At 43.4% G+C, this 26,493-nt stretch overlaps 2 protein-coding genes across 3 annotated transcripts in view; one reads left to right on the plus strand and one right to left on the minus strand.

Moving 5' to 3' along the window:
• The window catches only part of LOC145360618 (leukocyte elastase inhibitor-like), a 42,683-nt gene extending 29,174 nt beyond the window's left edge, over positions 1-13,509 (plus strand). For both annotated transcript variants that reach the window (XM_080215963.1, XM_080215973.1), the window contains exon 7: positions 12,543-13,509. In XM_080215963.1, the coding sequence (XP_080072089.1) occupies positions 12,543-13,010 (468 nt within the window). In that variant the 3' untranslated portion in view covers positions 13,011-13,509. The remainder of the gene's footprint in view (positions 1-12,542) is intronic.
• Positions 13,510-20,592: 7,083 nt separating this feature from the next.
• On the minus strand, positions 20,593-23,284 carry LOC145360631 (ferritin heavy chain-like). Its single transcript, XM_080215983.1, has 4 exons — positions 23,183-23,284; positions 22,426-22,572; positions 22,036-22,161; positions 20,593-20,748 (listed from the first exon to the last, which is right to left on the minus strand). Exons 1-4 carry the CDS (start codon positions 23,282-23,284, stop codon positions 20,593-20,595), a joined length of 531 nt encoding a protein of 176 aa, XP_080072109.1.
• Between the last annotated feature and the right edge of the window lie 3,209 nt (positions 23,285-26,493).

Raw genomic sequence — 26,493 nt, forward strand, 5'->3', positions numbered from 1 at the left:
AGTTATTATTTGAACGGGTGTAAATTAAGAGAGGTGGGTACTTAGCAAGACCTTGCTGTCCTCTTGCATGAGTTGTTGAAAGTGTGTGCGTGGGTACAGCAGGCAGTAAAGAAAGCAAGTAGTATGTTGGCCTTCATGGCAAGAGAATTTGAATAGAGGAATAGAGATATTTTACTGCAATTGTACAGGGTATTGGTGAGGCCATACCTGGAGTATTGTGAGCAGTTTTGGTGTCTTTATCTGAGGAAGGATGTCCTTACTTAGTGGGAGTACAGCGAAGGTTTACCAGGATGATTCCTGGGATGGCAAGTCTGTCATCTCAGTCATCTCCTTAGTCAGGATAGACTTAAATTGGTTAGGATTATATTCACTGGAGTTTAGAAGAGGGAGAGGGGATCTCATGGAAACTTATAAAATGCTAATTGGAATAGATAGGTTAGATTCAGAAAAAATGTTCCCAAATGTGGGGGAGTCCAGAACTAGGGCTCTTGGTTTGAGGATAAGTAAACCTCTTAAGACTAAGATGAGGAATAATTTCTTCACCCAGAGGGTGATGAATCTATGGAATTTACTACCATTGAAAGTAGCTGAGGCCAAAATGTTGCGTGATTTCATGAAGGAATTAGATATAGCTCTTGGGCTAAAGGGATCAAGGGAAATGGGGGAAGGGAGGAATCAGAATATTGAATGTGATGATCTGTCATGATCAAAATGAAAGGTGGAGGCAGAGCAGACTCAAAGGGCTGAATGACCTACTACTGCTTTAGTTTTCTATGTTTCTATATAAGACATCCTTCCCAATGTGTAGTGCTCGGATCTGAATACAGTGCTCCAAATGTGATCCATCCAGGACTCTTCAGCGCGATGGCATGACTTCTACCCACATGGGTTTTTGTCTTTTAAATATAAAAGCCAGCATTTCATCAACTTTTTGGTTTTCTGTATCTTCTTACTTTCCATTTACCCTTTTTAAGTTGCTCTTTTCCCTCGTTACACCTCCTTTCACTTCTCCACCATTAGGTTCTCTGTCCCCTCCCATTCCCCATTCAAGTACTCCTTAACCTTTTTGCTTTCTTCCCTTGTACAGGCTTGACTCTTTCCTAGATAAACTTACAGCTTCCCTCTGTGCCTCTCTTAGCTTCTTCCAAATGGCTCTTTCAGGCATTCAACGCTGGTTTATTATTAGTAGCAAATTCAATTACCCACCCACTCTTTCATCAAACTTCCTGCTTGGTGTATATGTCGAGGCATTAATCTTGCCAATGATCTTCCTGTCCAAATCACTGTCCCACTGCTGACCCTGTGAGCTCTGCCAGTCAATCAGCTTTCATTGCTTCTCATACATGTCTCCACCTAGAATGTCCGTTCACTTATAAACAGGGGCTGTCCCACTCATAACTCAGGGTAGGTGATTGCATTGACGTTATGACCTTTACAGAAATTTGGCTGAAAGGAACTGACATCTTTTTTGTCAATGAAGCCTTGCCATCTGGTTATATCTTCCACTATTTTCCCCACCAAGATCATCACAATGGTGGTGGGCCATTTATCACTTTGATTGATCCCCTATTCTTCTGAGCATCTCACTTAGTTCCATTCCGCTCACCTCTCATTGAAAACTATCATTTGCTATTTTCCCTTCCAAATACAACGAAGATTTTCTCACCAAGATACTTTCACTGTTATTGTCTTCAGCCTGTGTACCGTAGGACTTTTGCATCTTCAGTGATTTCAGCTTCCATCACAATTCATCATGTTCTTTCTCCTTGTGAGTTCATTGCCCTTTTATCCTCCCCTAAATCTCTTCCTCAATGTAAACTTGCTGATCCATAGCCATGGTACCCCTTTGACCTTGCCATCTCTTGCTCACCCCAATTACAGATAAGGCCATCTCTGATCACTTCCTTTTATCACTCATCCACCCCCCGCCCTCATCTTCCACACCCAACCTGCTGTAAGTGTCCCTCGAAAATACTATTACCACTTTGCTTACAGCTAGACTTTTAACATCCTAACTGTCCAGCCTTTTACCCTTGATTCACCACAACATTTTGACAGATTTTGATTTTTTCAAGCATTTCCTCACCTACACTTTTGCTGTCCTAGTCCCAATAAATTCATTATTCTCCCTTGCTCCCAGTATGGCTGAACCTCTGCTTCCTTAAGTGCAAAGGAGGCAGACTTGAAAGCATATGGTGAACAACTGGTTTAGCCATTCATCTCCAGTTATGGCTTGGGTGGGATTTTCCAGCTGTGCTCGCCTCAACACCGGAAATTCTGCCCGAGATCAATGGCCCTTTGCATAGTCTGTGTCCTGCCTGCCACGATTCTTGTGGTGGGTGGGAAGGGAAAATTCTGCCCTATGTGTTCTTGCTCTTCTTTGCTCACTAAGCCCAAAAATGTGCAGGTTAGGTAGGTTGGCCATGCAAAATTGACCCTAGTGTCAGGGGTATTAGCAGGGTAAATATGTGGGGTCATGGAAATGGGGCTTGGATAGGATTGTGGTTGGTGTAGACGATGGGCTGAATGGCCTCCTTCTGCACTGTAAGGATTCTATGATTCCAGGATCACCCTTTATTGGTTTATTTTCTCTACTGTGAACCATTATCTTAAAACTTCTCTCCCCTGTCCCCTACTCTCTCCACCCTCATCTCCAAGTCTAGGGAACTCATGGATTTATCACAAAGATCACAACCATGCAATCAGCTGCCTCTTACATATCCTCCCATATTTTAAAATTTATTTATTAGTGTCACAGGCAGGCTTATTATCACTGCAATGAAGTTACTGTGAAAATCCCCTAGTCGCCACACTCCAGCATCAGTTCAGGTACACTGAGGGAGAATTTTTAGCACGGCCAATGTACCTAACCAGCACGTCTTTCAGACTGTGGGAGGGAACCAGAGTACCTGGACGAAACCCACACAAAAACAGGGAGAACGTGTAGACCTCGCACAAGAAGCGTTCCAAGCCGGGAATTGAACCCTGGTCCTTCCTTTCTCCTAGCCTACCTGACCATACTTTCTTTAATGCTCCACCCTATCCAAGCCTTGAATTCCATCTTTCTCTTGTTTCTTTCCTATCTCTACTCATATTCTTTCTGAGTTAATTTTATCTATGAGGTCACCTCATGTTCTGTTGATCTTACGTATTAAACTGACATTCCTGGTCACCATGTTATCCAAGTATGTTAACAATTTGGCCTATCAAGTCTGCTCCACCATGCGATCATGGCTGATGTTTGCCCCGTCCCCATTTTCCTGCCTTCTCCCCATGACCCTTCAACCCAGTGCCAACTAAAAATCTTTCTTCAGGTATTGCCTCTTTCTTTTCGATCTTCCATCAACACTCCTCTTCAAAAAAAACCTTTCACCCCTCCTTTTTCTCTTTAAAGTCCTTGAATGTGTTGTCACCCAGATTCAATTCCACTTTTTCTGGAACTCTATGTTTAAATTCTTCCAATCAGGCTTCTCCCCTGTCACATTACAGGAGCTGTTGCAATCAAAATCATACATAATATCCTATATGGCTGAGACATGGGTAACTACTTCGTTCTGATGCTTTTCACAAGTTTATAAGTTCAGAAGCTATAAGCGCAGAATTAGGCCATTCAGCCTATCAAGTCTGCTCCACCATGTGATCATGGCTGATGTGCTTCTCATCCCCATTTTCCTGCCTTCTCCCCATGACCCTTCAACCCAGTGCCAATTAAAAATCTGTCTAATTCCTCCTTAAATTGACCCATTTTCCCAGCATGCACCCTAATGTGGGTTAGTGAATTCCACAGATTCACAATCCCTTGGGAGAAGTAGCTTCTCCTCAACTCTTGTTTTAAATTTGCTACCCCTTATCCTAAGACTATGACCTCTTATCCTAGAACGCACCATGTCTACTTTATCCATATCTTTTATCATCTTGTGTACCTCAAATTGATCTCCCCTCATTCTTCTAAATTCCAAAGAGTGTAGGCCTAAATTGTTCAATCTCTCTTCACACTACAAACCTCTTGTCTCTGGAATCAGTCTAGTGAACCTTCTCTGAACTGCTTCCAATGCCATTACATCTTTTCTCAAATAAGGGAACCAAAACTGTGCACAATACTCCAGGTGTGGCCACACTTATGCCTTGTATAGTTGCAACAGTACTTCCCTATCTTTACATTCTATTCCTTTAGCTATAAATGCCAACATTCCATTCACTTTCTTTATGATCTGCTGTACCTGCATGCTAGTTTTCTGTAACTCATGAACAAGGACACCCAAATCCCTCTGCACTAGAGCTCCCCAAAACCTCTCCCCATTTAGATAATAAGTTGCCATCCCAATTTTCTGACCAAATTGCATGACTGCACACTTATCCACGTTAAACTTCATCTGCCACATTTTTGGCCATTCTTCTGACCTATTTATATCCATTTGTAAGGTTCTTATTTCCTTATTGCAATTTATTGTTTCACCTGTTTTTGTGTCATCTGAAAATTTGGCTATAGAATCTTCTATCCTGTATCTAAGTCATTAATAAAGATTGTATATAGCTGGAGCCCAAGGACCAAACCTCGCGGCACCCTTCTAGTTACTTATTGCCATCCAGAAAAAAAATTATCCCAACTCTCTGCATTCTGTCCATCAGCCAGTCATCTATCCAAGGTAATAAATTACCCCTAATTCCATGTGATCTAACCTTGTGAATTAACCTTTTGTGCGGTACCTTATCAAACGCCTTCCAGAAGTCCAGTTTTATTACATCTACAGGATCCCCATTATCCACTTTGCTTATTACATCTTCAAAGAACTCTAGCAAATTAGTCAAACATGATTTGACCTTCATAAAACCATGCTGACTCGGTGGATAGCTTTTTGACTTTCCAAATGTCCTGATTTTGCTTTCTTGATAATTGATTCTAACACTTTCCCAACAACAGATTTTAAACTAACTGGTCTGTAATTTCCCACATTTTGCCTTTCTTTTTTTTTGAATAAGTGTGTTACATTAGCATTTTTCCAATCCACTGGAACCTTCCCTGTGTCCAGGAAATTTTGGAATATTATAACCAATGGAGGCACTCTTTCTGCCTCCACTTCCTCAAATACCCTAGGATGTAGGCCATCAGGCATGGAGCATTGTCTGTCCTCACTCCCAGCAGTTTGTTGAGTACCTTTTTCTTATCGATGTTGATTGTTCTAAGTTCTACCCTTTCTATTACCTCTGACTTGACCATTCCTATGGGAATGGTACTAGTGTCCTCCACCTTGAAAACTGAGGCAAAGTATTGATTTAACATCTCTGCCATTTCAGTGTTCCCCACTATTAACTCTCCAGTTTTATCTTCCAAAGGACCAAAGTGACTCTCTACCCTTTTATCTACTTCTACAAACTTTTGATATTTTGCACTAATTTTCGTTCATAATTTACCGTGGCTCTTTTTATTTCTTTTTTGGTGTCCCTTTGTTTATGTTTGAAAGTTTCCCAATCTTCCAGCTTGCCACTGGCCTTCGCAATATAGTATCCCTTAGTTTTTCTCTTTATGTTGTCCTTGACCTTCTTGTTTAGCCGAGGATGTTTTTTTACCCTCCTTACCATCTTTTTTTCTCACTGGGATATGTTTTGGTTGTGAGGAATTGCGTATCTCCTAAAACAACTGCCACTGCTCATCCGCTGTCCTATTTTTAGCCTTTCTGCCCACTCTACTCGGGCTAAATCTTTCCTCATTTCATATGTTTAGTTTGTTTCCTTTGTTTAGTTCCAGAACGCTAGCATGGGACGCCACTTTCTCACCCCCAAACTGAATTTTTATATCTATCATATTATGGCCACTACTCCCTAGGGGATCTTTAACCATGAGGACATCAATTAACACCTCCTCATAACACAATACCAAATCTGGAGTAGCCTGCTCCCTGGTTGGTTCCACAAATGCTGTTCCAAGAAATAATCTCCAATACATTCAATGAACTCTATCTCCAGGCTGCCCTTGCCAATTTGATTCTTCCAATCCTTGTGCATATTAAAATCAACCATGATTATTGCTGTACCTTCCTAGAAAACCCCCAGTATTTCCTAGTTTATACTGTGCCCCAACGTGGAATTACTGCTTGGGGACCTATAGATTACTCCTACCAAGTACTTCTTCGCTTTGCTATTTCATATTTCTTCCCAGAATGATTCTACATCTTGATCTGCTGTCCTAATGTAATTTCTCTTTACAGCACTGATCCCTTTCTTTACCAGCAAAGCTACACCACCTTCTTTTCCTTTCAGTCTATCTTTTTGAAATCCTGAGTATCCTTGGATATTCAATTCCCAGACCTGGTCTCCTTGTCAGAATGTTTAAGTAATTAGAGTCATAGAGGTTTACAGCATAGAAACAAACCCTTTGACCCAACTTGTCCATGCTGCCATTTTTTTAAAACTCCTAAGCCACTCCCAATTGCCTGCATTTGGCCCATATCCCTCTATACCCATCTTACCCATGTAACTGCCTAAATGCTATTTAAAAGACAAAATTGTACCTGCCTCTACTGCTACCTCTGGCAGCTTGATCCAGACCTCACCACCCTCTGTGTGAAAATATTGCCCCTCTGGATCCTTTTGTATCTCTTCCCCCTCACCTTAAACCAGGGCTGCACGGTAGCACAGTGGTTAGCACTGCCGCTCCACAGCTTCAGGGACCTGGGTTCGATTCCCAGCTTGGGTCGCTGTCTGTGTGGAGTTTGCACATTCTCTTCGTGTCTGTGTGGGTTTCCTCTAGGTGCTCTGGTTTCCTCCCACAGTCCAAAGATTAGATTGATTGGCCATGCTAAAATTGCATCTTAGTGTACTAGGATGTTTAGGTTAGAGGGATTAGCTGATAAAATGTGTAGGGATATAGGTATAGGGCCTGGGTGGGATTGTGGTCAGTGCAGACTCGATGGGCTGAAGGATCTCTTTCTGCACTGTAGGACATAGAACATAGAACATTACAGCGCAGAACAGGCCCTTCGGCCCACGATGTTGCGCCGACCAGTTAAAAAGCAATGACCCTCTAACCTAAACCAAACCCTTTCCATCCATAAACCTATCCATGGATCTCTTAAACGCCCCCAAACTAGGCGCATTTACAACTGCAGCAGGCAGGGCATTCCAATCCCTCACCCCCCTCTGGGTAAAGAACCTACCCCTGACATCCGTCCTATAACTACCACCCCTTAATTTAAAGCTATGCCCCCTCATGCTAGCTTTCTCCATCTGAGGAAAAAGGCTATCACTGTCCACCCTATCTAAACCTCTAATCATCTTATATGTTTCAATAAGGTCCCCTCTTAGCCGCCTTCTTTCTAACGAAAACAACCTTAAATCCCTCAGTCTCTCCTCATAGGACCTCCCCTCCATACCAGGCAACATCCTGGTAAACCTCCTCTGCACCCTCTCCAATGCCTCCACTTCCTTCCTATAATGTGGGGACCAGAACTGCACACAATACTCCAAGTGCAGCCGCACCAGAGTCTTGTACAGTTGCAACATGACGCTGCGGATCCTAAATTCAATCCCCCTACCAATAAACGCCAAGACACCATATGCCTTCCTAACAACCCTATCTACTTGATTCCCAACTTTCAGGGATCTATGTACACATACACCTAGATCCCTCTGTTCATCCACACTATTCAGAGTCCTACCATCAGCCCTACACTCTACACATCTGTTATTCCTGCCAAAGTGAATTACCTCACACTTTTCCGCATTAAACTCCATCCGCCACCTCTCGGCCCAGCTCTGCAACTTGTCCAAGTCCCCCTGTAAACTAAGACACCCTTCCTCACTATCTACCACACCTCCGACTTTGGTGTCATCAGCAAATTTACTAATCCACCCAACTATACCCTCATCCAGATCATTTATAAAAATTACAAACAGCAGTGGCCCCAAAACAGATCCCTGAGGCACACCACTCGTAACTGAACTCCATGACGAATACTTACCATCAACCACCACCCTCTGTCTCCTGTCCGCCAGCCAATTCCTGATCCAATTACCTAAATCACCCCCAATCCCATACATCTGCATTTTCTGCAGAAGCCTTCCATGGTGAACCTTATCAAACGCCTTACTAAAGTCCATATATACCACGTCAACTGCCTTACCCCCATCCACCTCTTTAGTCACTTTCTCAAAAAACTCAATAAGGTTAGTAAGGTACGACCTACCCTCCACAAAACCATGCTGACTATCTCCAATCAATTCATTACTCTCCAAATAACTATAAATCCTATCCCTAGAGTTCTATGATTCTATGCCCTCAAGTTTTAAACTCCCCTACCTTTGGGAAAAGATATTAACTATTTAGTTGATCTATGCCCCTCATTATTTTATAGACCTCTATCAGATAACCCCTCAGCTTCCTATGCCCCAGAGAAAAAAGTCCCAGTCTATTCAGCCTCTCCTTATAACCCAAGCCATCAAGTTCCGGTAGCATCTTAGTAGATCTTTTCTGCACTATTTCTAGTTTAATAATAGCCTTTCTATAATAGGGTGACCAGAACTGTATTCCAAGTGTGACCTTACCAATGTCTTGTAAAACTTCAACAAGACATCCCAACTCCTGTATTCAATGCTCTCACTAATGAGGCCAAGCATGCTGAATGCCTTCTTCACCACTCTGTCCACTCATTACTCCATTTTCAAGGAACTATGAACCTGTACCCTTGGATCTCTTTGTTCTGTAATTCTCCCCAACATTCTACCATTAACTGAGTAAGTCCTGCTCTGCTTCAACCTACCAAAATGCATCATTCTGCATTTATCTAAATTAAGCTCCATCTGCCATTTGTCAGCTCACTGGCTCAATTGATCAAAATTACATTGCAATCCAAGATAACCTTCTTCACTATGCCATCGATCACGGTATAGAACATAGAACATAGAACATTACAGCGCAGAACAGGCCCTTCGGCCTACGATGTTGCGCCGACCAGTTAAAAAACAATGACCCTCTAACCTAAACCAACCCCTTTCCATCCATAAACCTATCCACGGATCTCTTAAACGCCCCCAAACTAGGCGCATTTACAACTGCAGCAGGCAGGGCATTCCAATCCCTCACCACCCTCTGGGTAAAGAACCTACCCCTGACATCCGTCCTATAACTACCACCCCTTAATTTGAAGCCATGCCCCCTCGTGCTAGTTTTCTCCATCTGAGGAAAAAGGCTATCACTATCCAAAAGTAAAAAAAAATTAAAAAAAGGTATCATCTCCAAACTTACTAACCATGCCTCCTATATTCTCATCCAAATCATTAATATAAATGACAAATAACAGTGGACCCAACACCAATCCCTGAGGCACATGGCTGATCACAGGCCTCCAGTTTGAAAAACAGCTCTCTACAACCACTCCCTGTCTTCTGTCATCAAGCCAATTTTGTATCTATTTGGCTACCTCACCTGGATCCCGTGAGATTTAACCTTATGCAACAACTTACCATGTGGTACCTTGTCAAAAGCCTTGCTAAAGCCCATGTAGACAACATCAGCTGCATTGCTCTCATCTACCTTCTTGCCTTCAAAAAACCCAATCAAATTTGTGATACATGATTTTCCTCACACAAAGTGCTGCTGACGCCCCAAATCAGTCCTTGCATCTTTAAATGCCTGTAGATCCTGTCTCTCAAAATAATGTCCAACAATTGCCACCAAATCACACACTTTTGTTTCTTTTTGCCCCATTAACTCATTAGTTTTGTTCTGAATACTTCGTGCATTTAGATACAAAGCTTTGAAATTTGTTCTGCTAGTAAATTTCCCAACTCTTTTATGATTGGTGCATAAAGACAATCATCTGTTCTGTCCCTCACCTTTATTGTCTGGTAATCCAATTTAACATTGGGTAGATGGAAGTCATTGTTTTCAGTCCCCACTACAAGCTATGGACTCCATCCTCCCTTGGGCTATATTCTGAAATTAAACCAGTCCATTGCAACCTTGGTGTCACATAACCTTTGGATGAATTTCCGAATTTAATTAATTCCGGGTTAAAGCTGGTTCTCATCAACGGGGACCAGGTATAATAACCTCGCTGATAGGAACAGAGGACACTGAGGCCCCCCTCTGGGCAACCTGGCACTGCCAACTGGCACCGGGCAGAGCCTGAGATGGCAGGGCCTGAGGGGGGTGGGGTTGATTGATGGTGGTGGTGGAGGGGGAGCTGCTGTGCATTCTGCATTAGGGATTGGTGGGGAGGAGGGAGGGGAGTTGTGGCTTGCTTTGGGGGTTGTGGATTCACTGGCCTTGGGAGCAGGATACAGGGCTGGCCTGCGAGAGGAGTGGGAGGCTGGTGGTTGGTGGGAATGGGAGTTGGGGGTTTCAGGGAGGCTGGTGATTGCGTGCAGCAAAGGGATTGGGGAAGCCGACAATTGGTGGAGGGAGGGTCAGATGATGATGGGAGGTCAGCAATAGGCTGGCCGGTGCACATGCACCGATCTCCCTACAGATGGATTGGTGCATATGCAATGGCCCATTCAGTGTACTGATGCCGGCCTCTCGAGTGGGATTAGAGCTCGCCCCCATTTTCTGACCTGAATCTCCCAGCACACTCTATAAAGCACATGGTGCTGCAAATCCATCCAATTAAGTATGTCCAAAAAATGCAACTTGCACTGTTCCTCATGTCCTCAAGTAGCCACATACTCCCCAGTCTGTCCTCAAGTGATTGAGAGTTGTCCAGATTTTCTATGGAAGATTGAAACCTCTGACCTGACCATTCAGGTCAGTTACCAATTTGCAGTTTGTGATGTTTGCAGTAAGCTAGGAGGTGGAACTGGTGTCAGCTTCTAGGATATGGAGTGTATTTCAGGTAAATGACAAATATATGATGGATATTCTGAATGATTGTATGGATTTAGGGTGCATTAGCGAGGCAGGTCTCCAAAAGACTTCCCTAGAAATTTATCCCCAAATTTATCAATGGAAGAAATGTATGAGTTCCATTTGAATTTAAAGGAGATATTGTGGATGAAGATGTTAATAGATGGAAATGGACTATGAATGGAGGCATCAAAAGACAGAAGTACAAGCAGCTAATTAGGCATACGAGGGACTTACTAAAGTTGGTGTGATGATGGATTGATGGACCTGATTGAGGTGGCATTTGCAATAGTTAAACTATTTTGCATTGATGTAAAATGCATTGTTTGTGCATTGTTTGGGGTGGCACAGTGGCACAGTGGTTAGCACTGTTGCCTCACAGTGTCAGGGACCAGTGTTCAATTCCCAGCGATTTTGCATGCTCTCCCCGTGTCTGCATGTGTTTCCTCTGGGTGCTCTGGTTTCCTCCCACAGTCCAAAAGACATGCTGGGTCAGTGCATTGGCCATGCTAAGTTCTCCCTCAGTGTAATAAATACACTTTTCTAGGGGCGGCACAGTGGCACACTGATTAGCACTACTGCCTCACAATGCCAGGGACCTGGGTTCAATTCCCAGCTTGGGTCACTATCTGTGTGGAGTTTGTATGTGTCTGTGTGGGTTTCCTCCTGGTGCTCTGGTTTCTTCCCATGGTAAAAAGATGTGCAGGTTAGGTGGCCATCTTAAATTACCCCTCAGTGTCAGGGGGACTAGCTAAGGTAAATGCATGGTGTTATGGGGATAGGGTCAGAGTGGGATTTTAGCAGGTGCTGATTCAAAGGGGTGAATAGCCTCCTTCTGCACTGTAGGGATTCTATGATCTGGCAGGGGAGATTCCCAATCAGAGGTGATTTTATATTACTGTTAGTGGATTAGATCAGAAATTGAAGGTATATTATGAAGTCAAGTGGGATCCAAACATTTTTCTATTTTGGCATTAATGTGAGAAAAAGATGTTTCACTTTGGGTGTTATTCTACTGACAAACTAGGAAGCTTTTATCAAGACAGACTTTATTTAGCAACGTAGTTTAACTATAACAAATTAAAAAGCTTAACTGTTAACATTGAGTAATTATTAAACATGACAAAATATGAGCCTTAACTGCTAACCATTCACTTTGAGTTCCAATTCAAGCAATATTCCTCTTATAGCCTTAAACTCTCTGTTTAGCAGTAGTTAGCAGATACTTGTTAGTCTTTGGTTAACAGTTTTGGAACTTTCAGAACATATTTGGAGATGAGAGAGACAGAGAAATACTTGTTTCTTCTGGAAGCCCGGGCAGCAATTGTTTGTACTTTTTAAAATAAAACAGAAACCCTTTCTTCCTGCAAACTTAGCTCCTCCCATTAATCATACGACTTTGGCTGTGTCAATCAATTTAATCAAAACTCTACTTTGAAACCCCAGGGTGAATCTAAGTAAACATAAATACATTCATCTGTTTCAGCAAACACTCCATTTCTAAAATGAGTAAAATGAGTTTTTCTAGCCACTAATTTAAAGGTTTTCCTAGACAAATTGGCATCCTGTAAAACAGATCTGAATTCTGAACATAGCCCTTACAAAAACATGATATAAAGATATTTCTCAAAGGCATGGTATCATCGTATTACCAAATAAACAACCATTTTATATTCATCAATTTATGTTTCCCTTCTGATAGCTGGAGCAGGCACTCACATACAAAGAACTGCTCCTTTGGACCGATGCACAAAATATGTTGGAAATGACGGTTGAAGTTCATCTCCCCAGATTTAAGCTAGAAGACCAGTTTGACCTTGAAGATATACTTCCAGCAATGGGGATGATTGATGTCTTTGATCAGTCAAAGGCAAACTTGACTGGAATGTCTAAAACAAATAGCCTTTTTTTGTCAAAGGTTATTCACAAGTCCTTTGTGGAAGTTAACGAAGAGGGCACAGAAGCAGCAGCTGCCACTGCAGCCATAATTATCCGGCGAAGTGCAGAATTGAAAAGAAAATTTGTAGCCGATCATCCTTTTCTGTTTTTCATTAGACATAACAAAACACAGAGCATTCTATTCTTTGGCCGATTCTCCTCACCAGGGGATGAAGTCAAGGAAAGTGACAATGCACACAACATAATGCAGCAAATTCAATACTGCATATAAAAGGTTGGTGGGTGGAGAAAGGTGTAATTTTGATTGAAATAAATACTTTGCATACAGTCGTGTAAAAGATCACTCTGCAAATCCCAGTTAATGAATGGTGACAGTTTGGCAAATGGGATAGTTCAAACTATATAAGGACATCTCATTTAACAAACCTTTCCTGCTAATTATGTTTGTGTCATAATAATTGCATTTTGGCTTTCAGTTTTGAACATCTCCTTTGATGACAATGTGTTTTAAAATATATAGGCTGGGATTATCCAAAAAAATTTGAACTGCCCAATTTGCATAAAAACTCAAATTCACTGGTTTTTTTTAGTGGGGTATTCAAAATGAACCTCCCACATTCTGCAGAGTACCGTAGCAAGATTCAGATTGAAAATCCGGGGGCAGGTTCCTACTGGAGAGGGCAGCAGCGAAGCACTGAATGGGCCACTGTGCATGTACCAATCTGTCATAATGGCACATGCACAGTAGCACCTCACTGCAGGCCTCCCAATTGTTGTAAGAAGTCTCACAACACCAGGTTAAAGTACAATACATTTTTTTGGTAGTAAACACTATTAGCTTTCGGGGTTTGCCCCTTTGTCACTCACCTGACCAAGGGACAAACCCCGAAAGCTAGTGGCGATTACTACCAAATAAACCTGTTGGACTTTAACCTGGTGTTGTGAGACTTCTTACTGTGTTTACCCCAGTCCAACGCTGGCATCGCCTTGTCATGACTCCCAGTTGTTAGGCAGCTCACTCACTGGCCAACATATCAACCATTCCCCTCCCCACCCCGCCGTAGTGCCCTGCCCTCCCAATAAGCCCTGCCCCCTCTGGCCTCCTGGACATCTTTGGGGAGCCCCACTCTCCCACCCCCCACCCCCAGCCCTGCTCAGATCTCCCCGTGCACGCCGTCCCCCACTGGCAATCCTGATCTCCCAATCCCTCCCCACCCCTGGCACCCTTGACCACCTCCCACACACACCCGGCAGTCCCAGCAGCAGCTGCCCCATTGACCAGCCTGGATCGGCCATCAGCCCCTTCCCTCGTTCTGACCACGATCCCACCTGCAGACTGGCAGCAGGAGCCCCACTGATTTCCCCCCACCAGCCCTGCCCTCCCAATAGGCCCTGGCCCTGCCCTTTGACACTGCCTAATGGCCACTGGGCAGTGCCAAGATGTTCCTTTGGTCTTGCCACTTTGCCCCTTGGGCACTGCCAGGGGGTCAGGCTAGCAATGCCCAGGAGACATTCTCCTTACCCCCGACCTCCTGGGGAATCTCTTTGGCCTCTAATTTCCAGTGCAGAGCTGACAATGCTGGAAATCCAGGCCCCAGAGAAGTGTGGAGGCCATGGTGCCCAGTGGGGAGCCTGCTAAATGGCCTTTGTTGACGTTTCCTGGCCTGTTGTGCTGCTAGAGCAGCGCAACGGTTTGGGAGAATCACCCCCATGTGGTTTTCATTAAATTGGAAATCTTAACTTACAAAATTATATTCTTGAACGGCATTCTTCAGTTACTCAAAACTATTTGTGGCTCCAAAATTTCAAATTTTCTAATGCTGAAATAAAATGGCACAAAAGGCATTTTTAGCACTGAACTAAAATTAAGTTATCTGTAATTTTAATTGACTAATTAACAGATATAGACTATTTTGCATTTTCTTAACTTTTAACATAATCATGTTTACTGGGAGAAATGACAAATGTAAGCATTATGTAATAATTTGATCGTTCCATATTTTCTCTCCAAAAATAAATTTCTTTAACAGTGGCTAATGCCAATATTTGAGTTTTATCTGCAAAATACCATAAAAATACACTTTTAAAGGTTCACTGCAGTTTTTACATTGCCAGGTAGGTTTACTACATGCACAAACTTTGCAAAAGAAGCCTAGCAGTCATTTGTGCATAATTGTATCCCGATTAGATAGTGTGGGGAGACTGATTACTTTTCTTAATACAATCATTTGGCAGCCATAATATCTTTGATAGGACTGGAACTTGATTGCTTATGCTCAAATCCTGTTCCTGCCATTAACTGACCACAGAGTGACATAGACAGCAAGAAAATGCTATTCCCACTGTTTGAAATTACAGCAGTATATTCAGTGCAGCTTCTCTGTAAGGGGGACAGACTGCCTTTAAGAAGTGCAGCTTTGCTATGCCAGCACAATGCTGTTCTAAGACAGAGGCAATCAGCAGTGCTGAGAGGAGTCAACAGCAAGACAGACCTGGGGCTTATGAAAATCATGGTAATAAAATGAAACTAGCAAATTACAGGTTGTCCACTTCAAATGGAATTGGAGCAGACAGGTCACAAATCATGATCTCCATCCCTGAGAACCAGGGTAAACCAATTTTTAGCCCTAAGTCATTGTTGTTACAATTTCCTCACATTAACCATCAGGAAAATTGGAGCCACTGGTTGGGATTTGACAGCTTTGCTTTTCCCGAAACTGTAAAATCTCGCCTGAGGTCAACAGACCTTTCCATTGTTTGCCTATCTTGCTCCAATTCTTGTGGTGGGCGGGGTGGAAAAATTCTGGTGACTGTCTTCAACGCTTGTCATGATCCCCAGAGTGGTAGACAAGAAGCAGCTGCTGAACAGAAAGGTGAGAGGAACAAGAAAGTTTTGTGGAAATATAATTCAGTAAAACGTTTAAAAGAGGCTAGCTCAATTCTGACACAAACTGGCTGAACGAATTTGCTGATGACAATATATGCAAGGGAGTGGGGAGAAAAGAGTAGATCATCATAAGGTAGGAAGTTCAGGGATGAATCATTGGATTAGATTGATAAGGTACATGGAATTGCGAAGAACATCACAGCGTAGAAATAGGCCATTAAGCCCCGTTTAATCAATGATTGTGTTCCACACGAGCTTTGTCCCATGTTATTCATCTCATGCTGTCAACATAATCTTTTTGAATTCCCCTTAAATGATTCTACGTTTCATTTCAACTGCATCAAGTCATAGCAGATGCCACATTCTAACCACTCTTTGAGTAAAGGAGTTTCTCATGAAATGCTTGTAAAATGTATTGGTTACTAACATAAATTTATGACTCCTAATTTTCAACTCCTGACAAGTGGAAACATTTTCTCTACTTCTACCCAATTTAACATAGTCATAATTCAAAAATCTATAATTATGGAAAACATCCCTAGGCTGTTTCTAGTTTTTCCTAATAGTTGTAACTTCTCAGATTGGTAAACCTTTGTAAGTCTTTGATGGACATCCCCAATGTTTCTATATCTGTTTTGTAACATGGAGTCCAGCACTGTAAGCTATGCTCCATAAAGTTAGTGATGAAGAATAGAATGAGAGTGAATCTTTATACATTCATTTGAATTAATTTGTAGCGAAATATGTTTCAAACATGTACCTCCTAATCCAACCAAAAAAAAATCAGTCTGTTCCGTTTATGGAAACTCAAGTGAATTTTGAGTTAATTCTCACCACCTGCATACAATTAAATGCAATAATATGCTATAACTGTTACCTTCTCTTTAAGTTACAATTACATTAAGGAACGATTACTTATAGAGTCAAAACCATAACTGCATCAGGAGGCTATTTGGCCCATCAAGTGTATACACAGTAAAAAGTCTGACAACATCAGGTTTTAGTCCAACCGATTTATTTGATAGTAAACTCACAAGCTTTCAAGGGGACTCCCTCTTCGTCAGGTGAATGGAGAGTTCTGACCTCGGACAGTCCGAGGCCAGAACTCTCCATTCACTTGATGAAGAGGCAGTCCCCTTGAAAGCTTGTGAGTTTACTATCAAATAAATCGGTTGGACTAAAACCTGGTGTTGTCAGACTTCTTACTGTGTTTACCCCAGTCCAACGCCGGCACATCCACATCATGGCCATCAAGTGTATGCCAATTCTTGGTTCAATCAGCCCCATTCATTCTGGATCCTTGTAAGTTCATTTCCCTCGAGTGCTAATCCAATTTTCTTTTGAAATTATTCATCATTTCCACTTCCACCAAGCTCGTGCACCATGAGTTCCAGGTCTTAAACTCATAAGGTATGATAAGGTTTTTCCTAACATCCCTTTTGCATCTCTTGAGCAAAACCCTAAATCTGTGTATCCAGTCCTTGTAGTCTTAGCAAATAGAAACAAATTTTCTTTGTCTCCCTGCTCTAAACCTATCATAATCATGCTCGCTTCAGTTGAATCTCCCCTAAATCTCCTGTGTTCCAAGGTTGAGTTCAGCTTCTCAAACCAACATTGCAGTTAAAATCTTTCATCCCTAGAATCATTCTGCTAAACTGCTTCGTGCCCTCTCAAGGACCCTCATATCATAGAATCATAGAACCCTACAGTGCAGAAAGAGGCCCTTCAGTCCATTGAGTCTGCACCGAACACAATCCCACCCAGGCCCTACCCCCATATCCCTACATTTCATACCCACTAATCCCTCTAACCTACACATCCCTGGACACTAAGGGGCAATTTCTTAGCATGGCCAATCGACCTAACCTGCACATCTTTGGACTGTGGGAGGAAACTGGAGTACGCGGAGGAAACCCACACAGACACAAGGAGAACATGCAAACTCCACACAGACTGTGTCCTGAGCCGGGAATCAAACCCAGGACCCTGGAGCTGTGAAGCAGCTAACCATTGTGCTACCATGCCACCCCTAAGTATGGAGCCCAGAACTGAGCAATATACCTGCATTCTTCCCTAAGTGTGGAGCCCAGCACTTGCATCTAACCAGAGCTTTACACAGCTTTATGCTTTCCTGCTTTAACCTCTATTAATGAGATCCAAGACACCTTACGTTTTGTTAACTGCTTTATTAATATATCCTGCTACCTTCAAAGATCTATGCGCATGAACTACGGTGTATTTAGTCTGGTTCCAGCTTAAGTTGTTTAACTGACATGTATCATGCGCTCACTTTTTAAAAATTACATTCTCTATCTCCTTTGACATCTAAGAAGACCTAATTTTGGTTCCCTCACCTTTTACTTTTGTTGCAATGTACCTAGCCAAACATCTTCTCCTTAACGACTACTAAATTTTCCATTGCACATTTTCTGGTCAATCTTTGACTACATTTTACTCTGATAGAATACCTTTCCATCCCATTGAAATTATTCAAGAAAGGCAGAGGCATCTCAACAATTCAGTTTATTATCCATAATTATTAATAACTTTGGATTCATAGATTTCTATCAAAAGTTTTCAGTGATACAAAGATGAGACAAAATTATAGGTACTGTAGATATAAGCTGAAAATGACGAAGATGTTGATAAAGTGAATGGTGGGTGCAACATATTTTTTTACCAGAATTATATCTGGATTGCAAGCAGAGATTGTGCAAACCTGTATTGCCTAAGAGTTACTTAGGATGCAAAAATCAGCATGGATCCTGGTTTGGAGACTGATTGTGATGTCTACCTGCCCGGAATAGACCCACAACCAGTTCCCCATTGTGACTGGACGTTCCCCGTTAGATATTTAAATATTCAAATTGGGAATCTTAAACATTCAACTTGGTTTGCCACACCCATTCCAAAGTCAGCTTGCATTTTTGCAGAAACTTGTATCTTTGTAGAAACATTATCCCATAGGCAACAGAATCCGTATCTCAATCCAGGTTGGAATCTGGAAGGAGAAAACAGTTGGGATCAGTATTGCTATTTTCCTGTTTATTTTCTTTTCCTTCTGGGAATCTTTCCTCTTGTGGCAGGAATGTGTTGGTCAGCCATTCTGTCGCGGCTCCCGGCTATTTTCCCCGAGACCCTCCAGGCGATCCACCTCAGGACTGAGGGGAAAATCAGCCCAAGATTCAACAGCACCAACATTCTGGGAACTGAGCTCCAAACGTTTTCCTTTTAATCGATACTGCGCTGGATTCACATTCTCTTCCAATGTCACCCATTCTCAAAGAGGACAGGAAAATGGTGGCTGGGGAAATAACACTGTGATATTAGTGGGTGAAACATTCCTGCAGGGAATGTGAGACTCAATGGCAAAGTCAGCAGTTATTGTCTTTGAGAAGTTAGTGCGCTCGACTGTCACCTTGAAGTGCTGTAGCCCGGGTGGTGAAAGTGTTCCCTCAGCACCGTTAGACAGAGAGTTCCAGCATTTTGACCCAATGGCGATGATGAAGGAACGGCGATTTGTGTCATGTCAGGATGGTGCGTGACTCCGAGGGGAAACCTGGAGGTGGGGACATTCCCATTGCATCTGCTTCCTTTGTCCTTCTGGGTGGTGGAGGTGGTGGGTGAGATGCTGCAGGGCATCCTGTAGATGGCACCCCCTGCAGCCTTGGTGAAGGGAGTGGAACCTGAAGCCACTTGGTGTGTTGTTTTGTCTCCAGGTTAATCCATTTCATCTGAACTTCTTCATGCATTCACTAAAGTACCAAATAGAGGGATAGGTTCTTATTGCATGATAATGCATAGCATGTGTTGTACACATTGGATGATGGGATACCAGTGTCAATGGCTGAGCTACATTTATTACCCATCCCCAATTACCCTCAAATGAGGGAGGGGTGGAGAATGAGATCCAGCTTCTCAAATCCCTGCACTCCACCTGGTGCAGGAACAACCATCATGCTGTTAGAGAGGAAGCACCAGGATTCTGACTGGAGTGATGATAGAGTTCCAAGTCATGATGCTGAGAGGCTGGAATGGGGACTTACAGGTGTTGTTGTTGGTGAGTATTTATTGCCCTTGTCAGGGTAAGATGGGCAGTAGTGTTTATTTCCCCCAATGCCTGCATTACAAGGCATTTAATCACAAGGCTAGGGTGGGGGCAGTGTATTTAATCAGACCTTTGAAAGATTGAAAAAGTACTCGATACAGAACTAAAATTCCTTGTTCAACTTTTGCCACCTTCCCCCAGGCTCAAATCCCATCTTCAGGCAGCAGGACCTCAATTGGAATTCCTGTTGGGATGATTTGAGCTGATGGATCTGAGGGGGAATTCAATGGGAGATCCAGTCTAATCCTCACTGAGGGACACTCACAGGGTGGCTGCAGAGAGAATGTTTCCTCACAACTCAGGTCACTGTCCATCAGGTGTTATTCTTTACGATCAATAAGAATATTGTCCCTGCTTGGCTGGGTTGAGTCTCTGGAACGCTTCCTCCAAGAGGAAGAAGATAGATTCCTGATTAATGAAGGGGTGAAAGGTCACAGGGAGGAGGGACAGGGTTACAAATCAGATCAGCCATGATCTTTCTGAATGATAGGTCAGGCTAGAGAGGCCCCACTCCATCTGAGTTAGTGATTGTTCTATAACCAACACAGTTACTTGGGTAGAGAGGGATATGGGCCAAATGCAGGCAATTGGGACCAGCATAGTGGTCAAACTGGGCAGCATGGACAATTGGGCTGAAGGGCCTGTTCTTACACTGTAAACCTCTGAGCATTAATGGTGTCAAATAAAAAAAGGTGCTGAATGAAGGGTAACAGACAAGATCAGTTAAAGTTTTTTTTATTCCATTTATCCAAATTCAATTCCTCACTACAAGTTCTTCCCGGAGAAAGCCCAGTGGTCCAGGTATAATTGGAAACATCTCACAGCAAAGCCATCTCCAATCCAATCCCAGATGTCCCATTAAGTGCTCTCCTCCAGTGAGAGCTTGTCAAACAGGTACTCTCCCATCCCATTCTCAGGGGCTCCCAGACGCTTCAAGTTGGTGATGTGGTCTCCAAGTTGCTTGATGGTCTTGACCTGCTCATCCAGAAAGTGAGTCTCCAGAAAGTCACACAGCTGGAAGGGGAAGAAATATTGACAGTCACAAGAATGTTGAGTTACTGCAGAGCCAATGCTCTTCACACCTGTGTTCTGTGTAGGGAGATGGCTGGATTATGCTAAACTACCAATGCATCTCCAAGAGAAAATCAGTTTGGGATATTCCACAGGTCACTGAAGTGTCTAAAGAAAAGCATTTGCTGTAAACTATTGGACACTTCTGAAGGAAAACCAATTGCCACCTGGAGGCAAGACTTGATCAGGGATAGTCAGCATGGCTTCAGAGGGAGGTCATGCCCTACAAATGTTATTGCATTTGAGGTAGTGACCAGCTGTCTTGATGACAGTAATGCAGTTAATGGGGTCTAATGGAATTCAGCAAAGCTTTTGACCAGGTCCCATATGGGAAACAAGGTGGCAATTGCGCATGGGAGATACATGTGTAGGGGAACTTGATAAAGTGGTTTCAAAATGGACTTAGTAGTGAGAGACAGAAGGTGATCACAGAAGGCTGATTTAGGGACCGAAAGCCAGGGCCCAGTAGTGTACCGAGGGATCTATCTTGGGCTTGGAATGGTCCAATGGAATTTAACCCTGAAATGTGTGAGATGATGCATTTTGCAAGGAGTAATTTAAACAGAATTATTCCATGACTGACAAGCAGCTAGGAAGTGTTCCAGAAACAGGGAAGTGATATTGGAGTTGAGGCCACAGCTAGAGTACTGTGTGCAGTTCTGGTTGTCACATTATAGGAAGGATGTGATTGCTCTGGAGGGTCTCTGAAGCAGATTCACCAGGACACTGTCTGGGATGGAGCATTAAGTTATGGAGATATGTTGAGTGTTATTGGAGCAGAAAAGACTGAGGGGGCGACCTGATTGAGGAGCATGGACAGAGTGGAGAAGGAGCAGCTGTTCCCCTTAGTTGAAAAAAGGTCAGTCACAAGTTCAAGGGGCAGGAATGTGATAGAAAAAAAACTTTACCCAGAGGATCTGGAATGTGCTATCAGGGAGGGAGGTGGAGGCAGGATGCCTCACATCCTTTAAAGCAAAGGACCTGGATGAGCAGCTGGCACATCATAACATTTAGGGCTACAGGCCAAATATTGGTAGATGGGATTATGGGGAGGTCAATTGTATCTTTGTTAGTGCAGACTCGATGGGCCTCTATTGAACTGTACAATGGGACAAGTCAAGCGTAGCCACTGTTGAAATCGAGCAATGTGCACAGCAAGATCCCACTACCACAGAGAACAATGTGATAAGGGACTGAGGCAGGTCAGAGTTATGATGAAGTGAAGCTTACATGAGGGTCAGTCTGGGTGGTGGCGAGTTGGTGGAGATCCAGGAGACTCTGGTTCACGTTCTTCTCCAGATCCAGGGCTACTTGCATTGCCTGTAGACCGTTGCCCCACTCATCCCTCTCTGGCTTCTACAATGGAGAAAGACAGGACAGTTATTTCAGGGAGCTTCCAGTTTGTCCATTTGTATGGACAAGGAGGAGTACAATAATTGTGCAGGGCTACAGGACTGGTGTACAAGGTGTTTAGCTCAGTCTCCCCCACCACAGAAAAACCGAGACATTATTCTGTTTGGTGACAACTGAGGCAGTAGCAAGAGATCAAGACACCAGAAGCTGAACAAAGAAACTATTCTCTCTGGTAGTGTAACATCAGAAAAGCAGCCATTTTCCCACCTTCACATCCTGGAGGAGGATGCGGCCTCCACGTTTATTCTGGAATTTAATCAGCTTCTCCACGTGTTCTCGCTTCTCCCGGGACTGATGTTTGAAGAAGTGGGAGAAATTGTTGAGTGCCACATCATCCCGGTCAAAGAAAGACATCTGAAAGAGAACAATCCCAATTCCGTTAACCACAACACAGACTCATTCTAATCAATAGAAAGTCACATTAAGGGTGGCAGTGGTTAACACTGCTGCCTTGCAGCATTAGGGGTCCAGGTTCAATTGCTGGTTTGTGTGGACTTTGCACATTCTCCCCATGTCTGCATGGGTTTCTTCTGCCTGCTCCAGTTTCCTCTCAGTCCAGAACATGTGCTGATCAGCTGTTAAATTCTCCCTCAGTGTACCCAACCAGGTCCCCGTTTGGGACAACTAGGGGGCGGGGGATTCCTTTGCAGTGAGAATGTAAGCCTACTTGTGACACTAAAATAAGCTTTACACATAGTAAGTGTTTATCAGTTACCAGAATCCATCTACACTATGTTCAGTACAAAATCCCATGCATAAAGGTCCAAGGTAGAAGAAGCCAGTAACTCCAGGAACACTGAGCACAGCAACTAATACTGGACATCACCATATCTCAGTCTCATCATAAAATTGGGTTAAACTGATATTTAGATAGGACAGTAACAAAACTAAATCAAACAGGCAAGTTAGATTGAAATGGGGAAAGGGTTGGATTTACCAGAATAGATTTTGAGACAAGACTCACCAGAGAAAGATAGAGATAGGAGGCAGTGAGTTCCAGGTGAATCTGCTTATTGACACCAACTTCACAATCCTGGTGATAGTTCTGGGAAATCTGGGAGGCCATTGTGTGAGTGTGAGCTTCTGTTCCTAAACTGAGGACAAACGCCAACAATACCTAAAAGCTTCTAGCCAAAGGACTTCAATTTATACTCCAGGACCACAAAGCAATTGTATCAAAGAGGAAATGACATCACCAGTGATGGCCAAACAATCTTGTTAACCAATCAGAGAGCTGCTTTGTCCAATTGGATTCCAGTCAGGGGATTGGGTATCCAAGAACCAATCAGAATGTTCAAAGACCCGCTCCATGGGGTCTTTTCCAGACAAACCAAGTAAAGAAACTCAAGTCTTTCGGGTGGAACCAAGTAAAGAAACTCAAATTATATTCAGACAAGGAAAAAGGGGAGTCATTTAGGATTAATGTGGTCAGGAATTTCTCCATCCGGCAGCTGATGAACCTTTGGAATTCTCTCCAGCCCCAGAGAGCTGGGAATGGTCACTCACTGAGGATATTCAGGACAGAGGCATTTCTTTCTGGCCATTGAGGGAATCATGTTGTAAAGACAGGAACATGGAGGCTGTGGGAAGCTCAGTTCTGATCATAATGACTGGGGGACCACTCCATGGATTGCCAACTCAATTCCAATGTAATAATGTTGGATTTTTAACCCTTCTCACAAATGCATAAGAGCGGGTTGGGATGGTGATCTCCTCGTGAATCTGCTCCTGGGCCTGGCGAGATGCGCCATCATAAATAGATCATAGAACCCTACAGTGTAGAAAGAGGCCCTTTGGCCCATCAAGTCTGCACCGAACGCAATCCCACCCCGGCCTATCCCCATATCCCTACATATTATACCCACTAATCCCTCTAACCTACGCATCCCTGGATACTAAGGGGCAATTTCTTAGCATGGCCAATCAACCTAACCCACCCATCAACAGGTCCAGGCAGCGGGCGATCGGGGGGTCCATCTGTCCTGACTGTCTGCCCCTCTACTGCAGCTACGTTTGCGGCTGAGTGTCCCTGGAGAGGGAGCATGCGGTGTCCTTGAGCATAGTCGGCGCCTTCCGTGCTCGTTGGGCACCGCAGGAGCTGAGGTGCGTTATAGACCCCGAGAATCACATTTTGATTTGACTTGTTTTAAGTTTCCTTTGTGCTTTTTGTTTCTGTTCGGGCCGTTCCCTCTCCTTTTGGGGAGCTGCCCCCTTTTTCTTTGTCCGAATGTAATTTAAGTTAGTTTACTTGTTTGACCCGAAAGACACCCCCCCCAAGAGCTATATCTAATTTCTTCTTGAAATCACACAATATTTTGGCCACAACCCTTTTTTCTCAAGTGCAATTGGGGATGGATAATAAATGTAGCGCAGCCATTGACACTGGCACCCCATGATCCAACATGTAAAATGCATGCTGTGCATCATCACACAATAAGAACCTATCCCTCTGTCTGGTACTTTAGTGAATGCATGAAGGAGTTCAGATGAAATGGATTAACCTGGAGACAAAACAACACACCAAGTGGCTTCAGGTTCCACTCCCTTCACCAAGGCTGCAGGGGGTGCCATCTACAGGCTGCCCTGCAGCATCACACCCAAGGCTTCTCCGACAGCCCCTTCCTCACCCACCACCTCCACCACCCAGAAAGACAAAGGAAGCAGATGCAATGGGAATGTCCCCACCTCCAGGTTTCCCCTCGGAGTCACGCACCATCCTGACATGACACAAATTGCCGTTCCTTCATCATCACCATTGGGTCAAAATGCTGGAACTCTCTGTCTAACGGTGCTGAGGGAACACATTCACCACCCGGGCTACAGCACTTCAAGGTGACACTAACTTCTCAAAGACAATAACTGCTGACTTTGCCATTGAGTCTCACATTCCCTGCAGAAATGTTTCACCCACTAATATCGCAGTGTTATTTCCCCAGCCACCATTTTCCTGTCCTCTTTGAGAATGGGTGACATTGGAAGAAACTGTGACTCCAGCGTGGTATCGATTAAAAGGAAAACATTTGGAGCTCAGTTCCCAGAATGTTGGTGCTGTTGAATCTTGGGCTGATTTTCCCCTCAGTCCTGAGGTGGATCGCCTGGAGGGGCTCGGGGAAAAATAGCCAGGAGCCACGACAGAATGGCCGACCAATGCATTCCTGCCACAAGAGGAAAGATTCCCAGAAGGAAAAGAAACAGGAAAACAACAATACTGATCCCAACTGTTTTCTCCTTCCAGATTCCCAATGTGGATTGAGATACAGCTTCTGTTACCCATGGAATGGGTGTGGCTAAGTTGAATATTTAAGGTTCCCAGTTTAAATATTTAAAGCTTCAAGCTCCACCATTAATGGATCTATTGCTGGTGGAGTAACGTCACATTTAGTCTCAAAATCAGGATGCATATTGACTTTTGCATCCAAAAACAAACACCTGTTATAGCAAACCCCCACCCCAGACATTTGGTAACAGCTTGAAGACCAGAACCAAGCACAGAATCCAGGGATTGAGACAGGTTCCCAGGTCAGGACCAGATGGATGGTGTAATATTTCATTAACATCTTGTAGGTATATTCCTGTAAGTCATGGAGAAAACAGTCAAACACAAGGCCTGGGGAAACATGATTGAATTAGACTTTTGAAAGAACATTAAGTGCCTTTTATTTTAAAGCCCCTGACTGCAGAATTCAAAAATTTCTTGTTCAAGTTTTACCACACTCCCTGTGCCTCACCAAATTCCACCTTCAAACTGCACAGCCTCAAATGGAACTCTTATTGGAAGGGGCAGGGGGGGTCCAGTGGGAGATCCAGTCTAATAGTGGTAGACTGGATATGCCCTTCAGAAGGGTGTACTAAAATAGGAGTCACTGTTGAAATAAAAAGAGCCATTCATTTAAATATGGACAGAGATATTTCACCACTCCCCCCCCACCCAGTCACAAGTCTCTGGATCTCAAGAGAAATGGAATTTTTTGTATTTGAAAGGCAGATCGATAGATTCTTGATTAACAATTGGGTAAAAAGGAATGTTGGACTGAGGTTCCACTCAGGTCAGTTATGATCTTATTGAATGTTGGAGCAGGCTTGAGGGGCCTACGCCACATGTAGTAGGATAAGCCAGTTAACAATCATTCCATAATTATACTGCTGTGGACATTTGCCCAATTCAAGTGCTGAATAAAGGACAATAGACAAGATCAGTGAAAGATTTTTATTTCAAGAAGAATTCAATTCTTAACAAGTTCTTTCTTCCTGGAGAAAGCCCAGTGGCCCAGGTAT

Source organism: Carcharhinus amblyrhynchos, chromosome 2, assembly GCF_965287045.1.
Source record: "Carcharhinus amblyrhynchos chromosome 2, sCarAmb.v2.hapA, whole genome shotgun sequence".
Classification (NCBI taxonomy): Eukaryota; Metazoa; Chordata; class Chondrichthyes; order Carcharhiniformes; family Carcharhinidae; genus Carcharhinus; species Carcharhinus amblyrhynchos.

Excerpts from the sequence above, each read along its gene's own strand:
- LOC145360631 (XM_080215983.1), bottom strand. The coding sequence starts at position 23,284 with ATGGCCTCCCAGATTTCCCAGAACTATCACCAGGATTGTGAAGTTGGT. Across the intron at positions 22,573-23,182 it reads CCTATCTCTATCTTTCTCTG|ATGTCTTTCTTTGACCGGGA; the intron begins GTGAGTCTTGTC and ends GTTCTCTTTCAG. Across the intron at positions 22,162-22,425 it reads TCCTCCTCCAGGATGTGAAG|AAGCCAGAGAGGGATGAGTG; the intron begins GTGGGAAAATGG and ends TCTCCATTGTAG.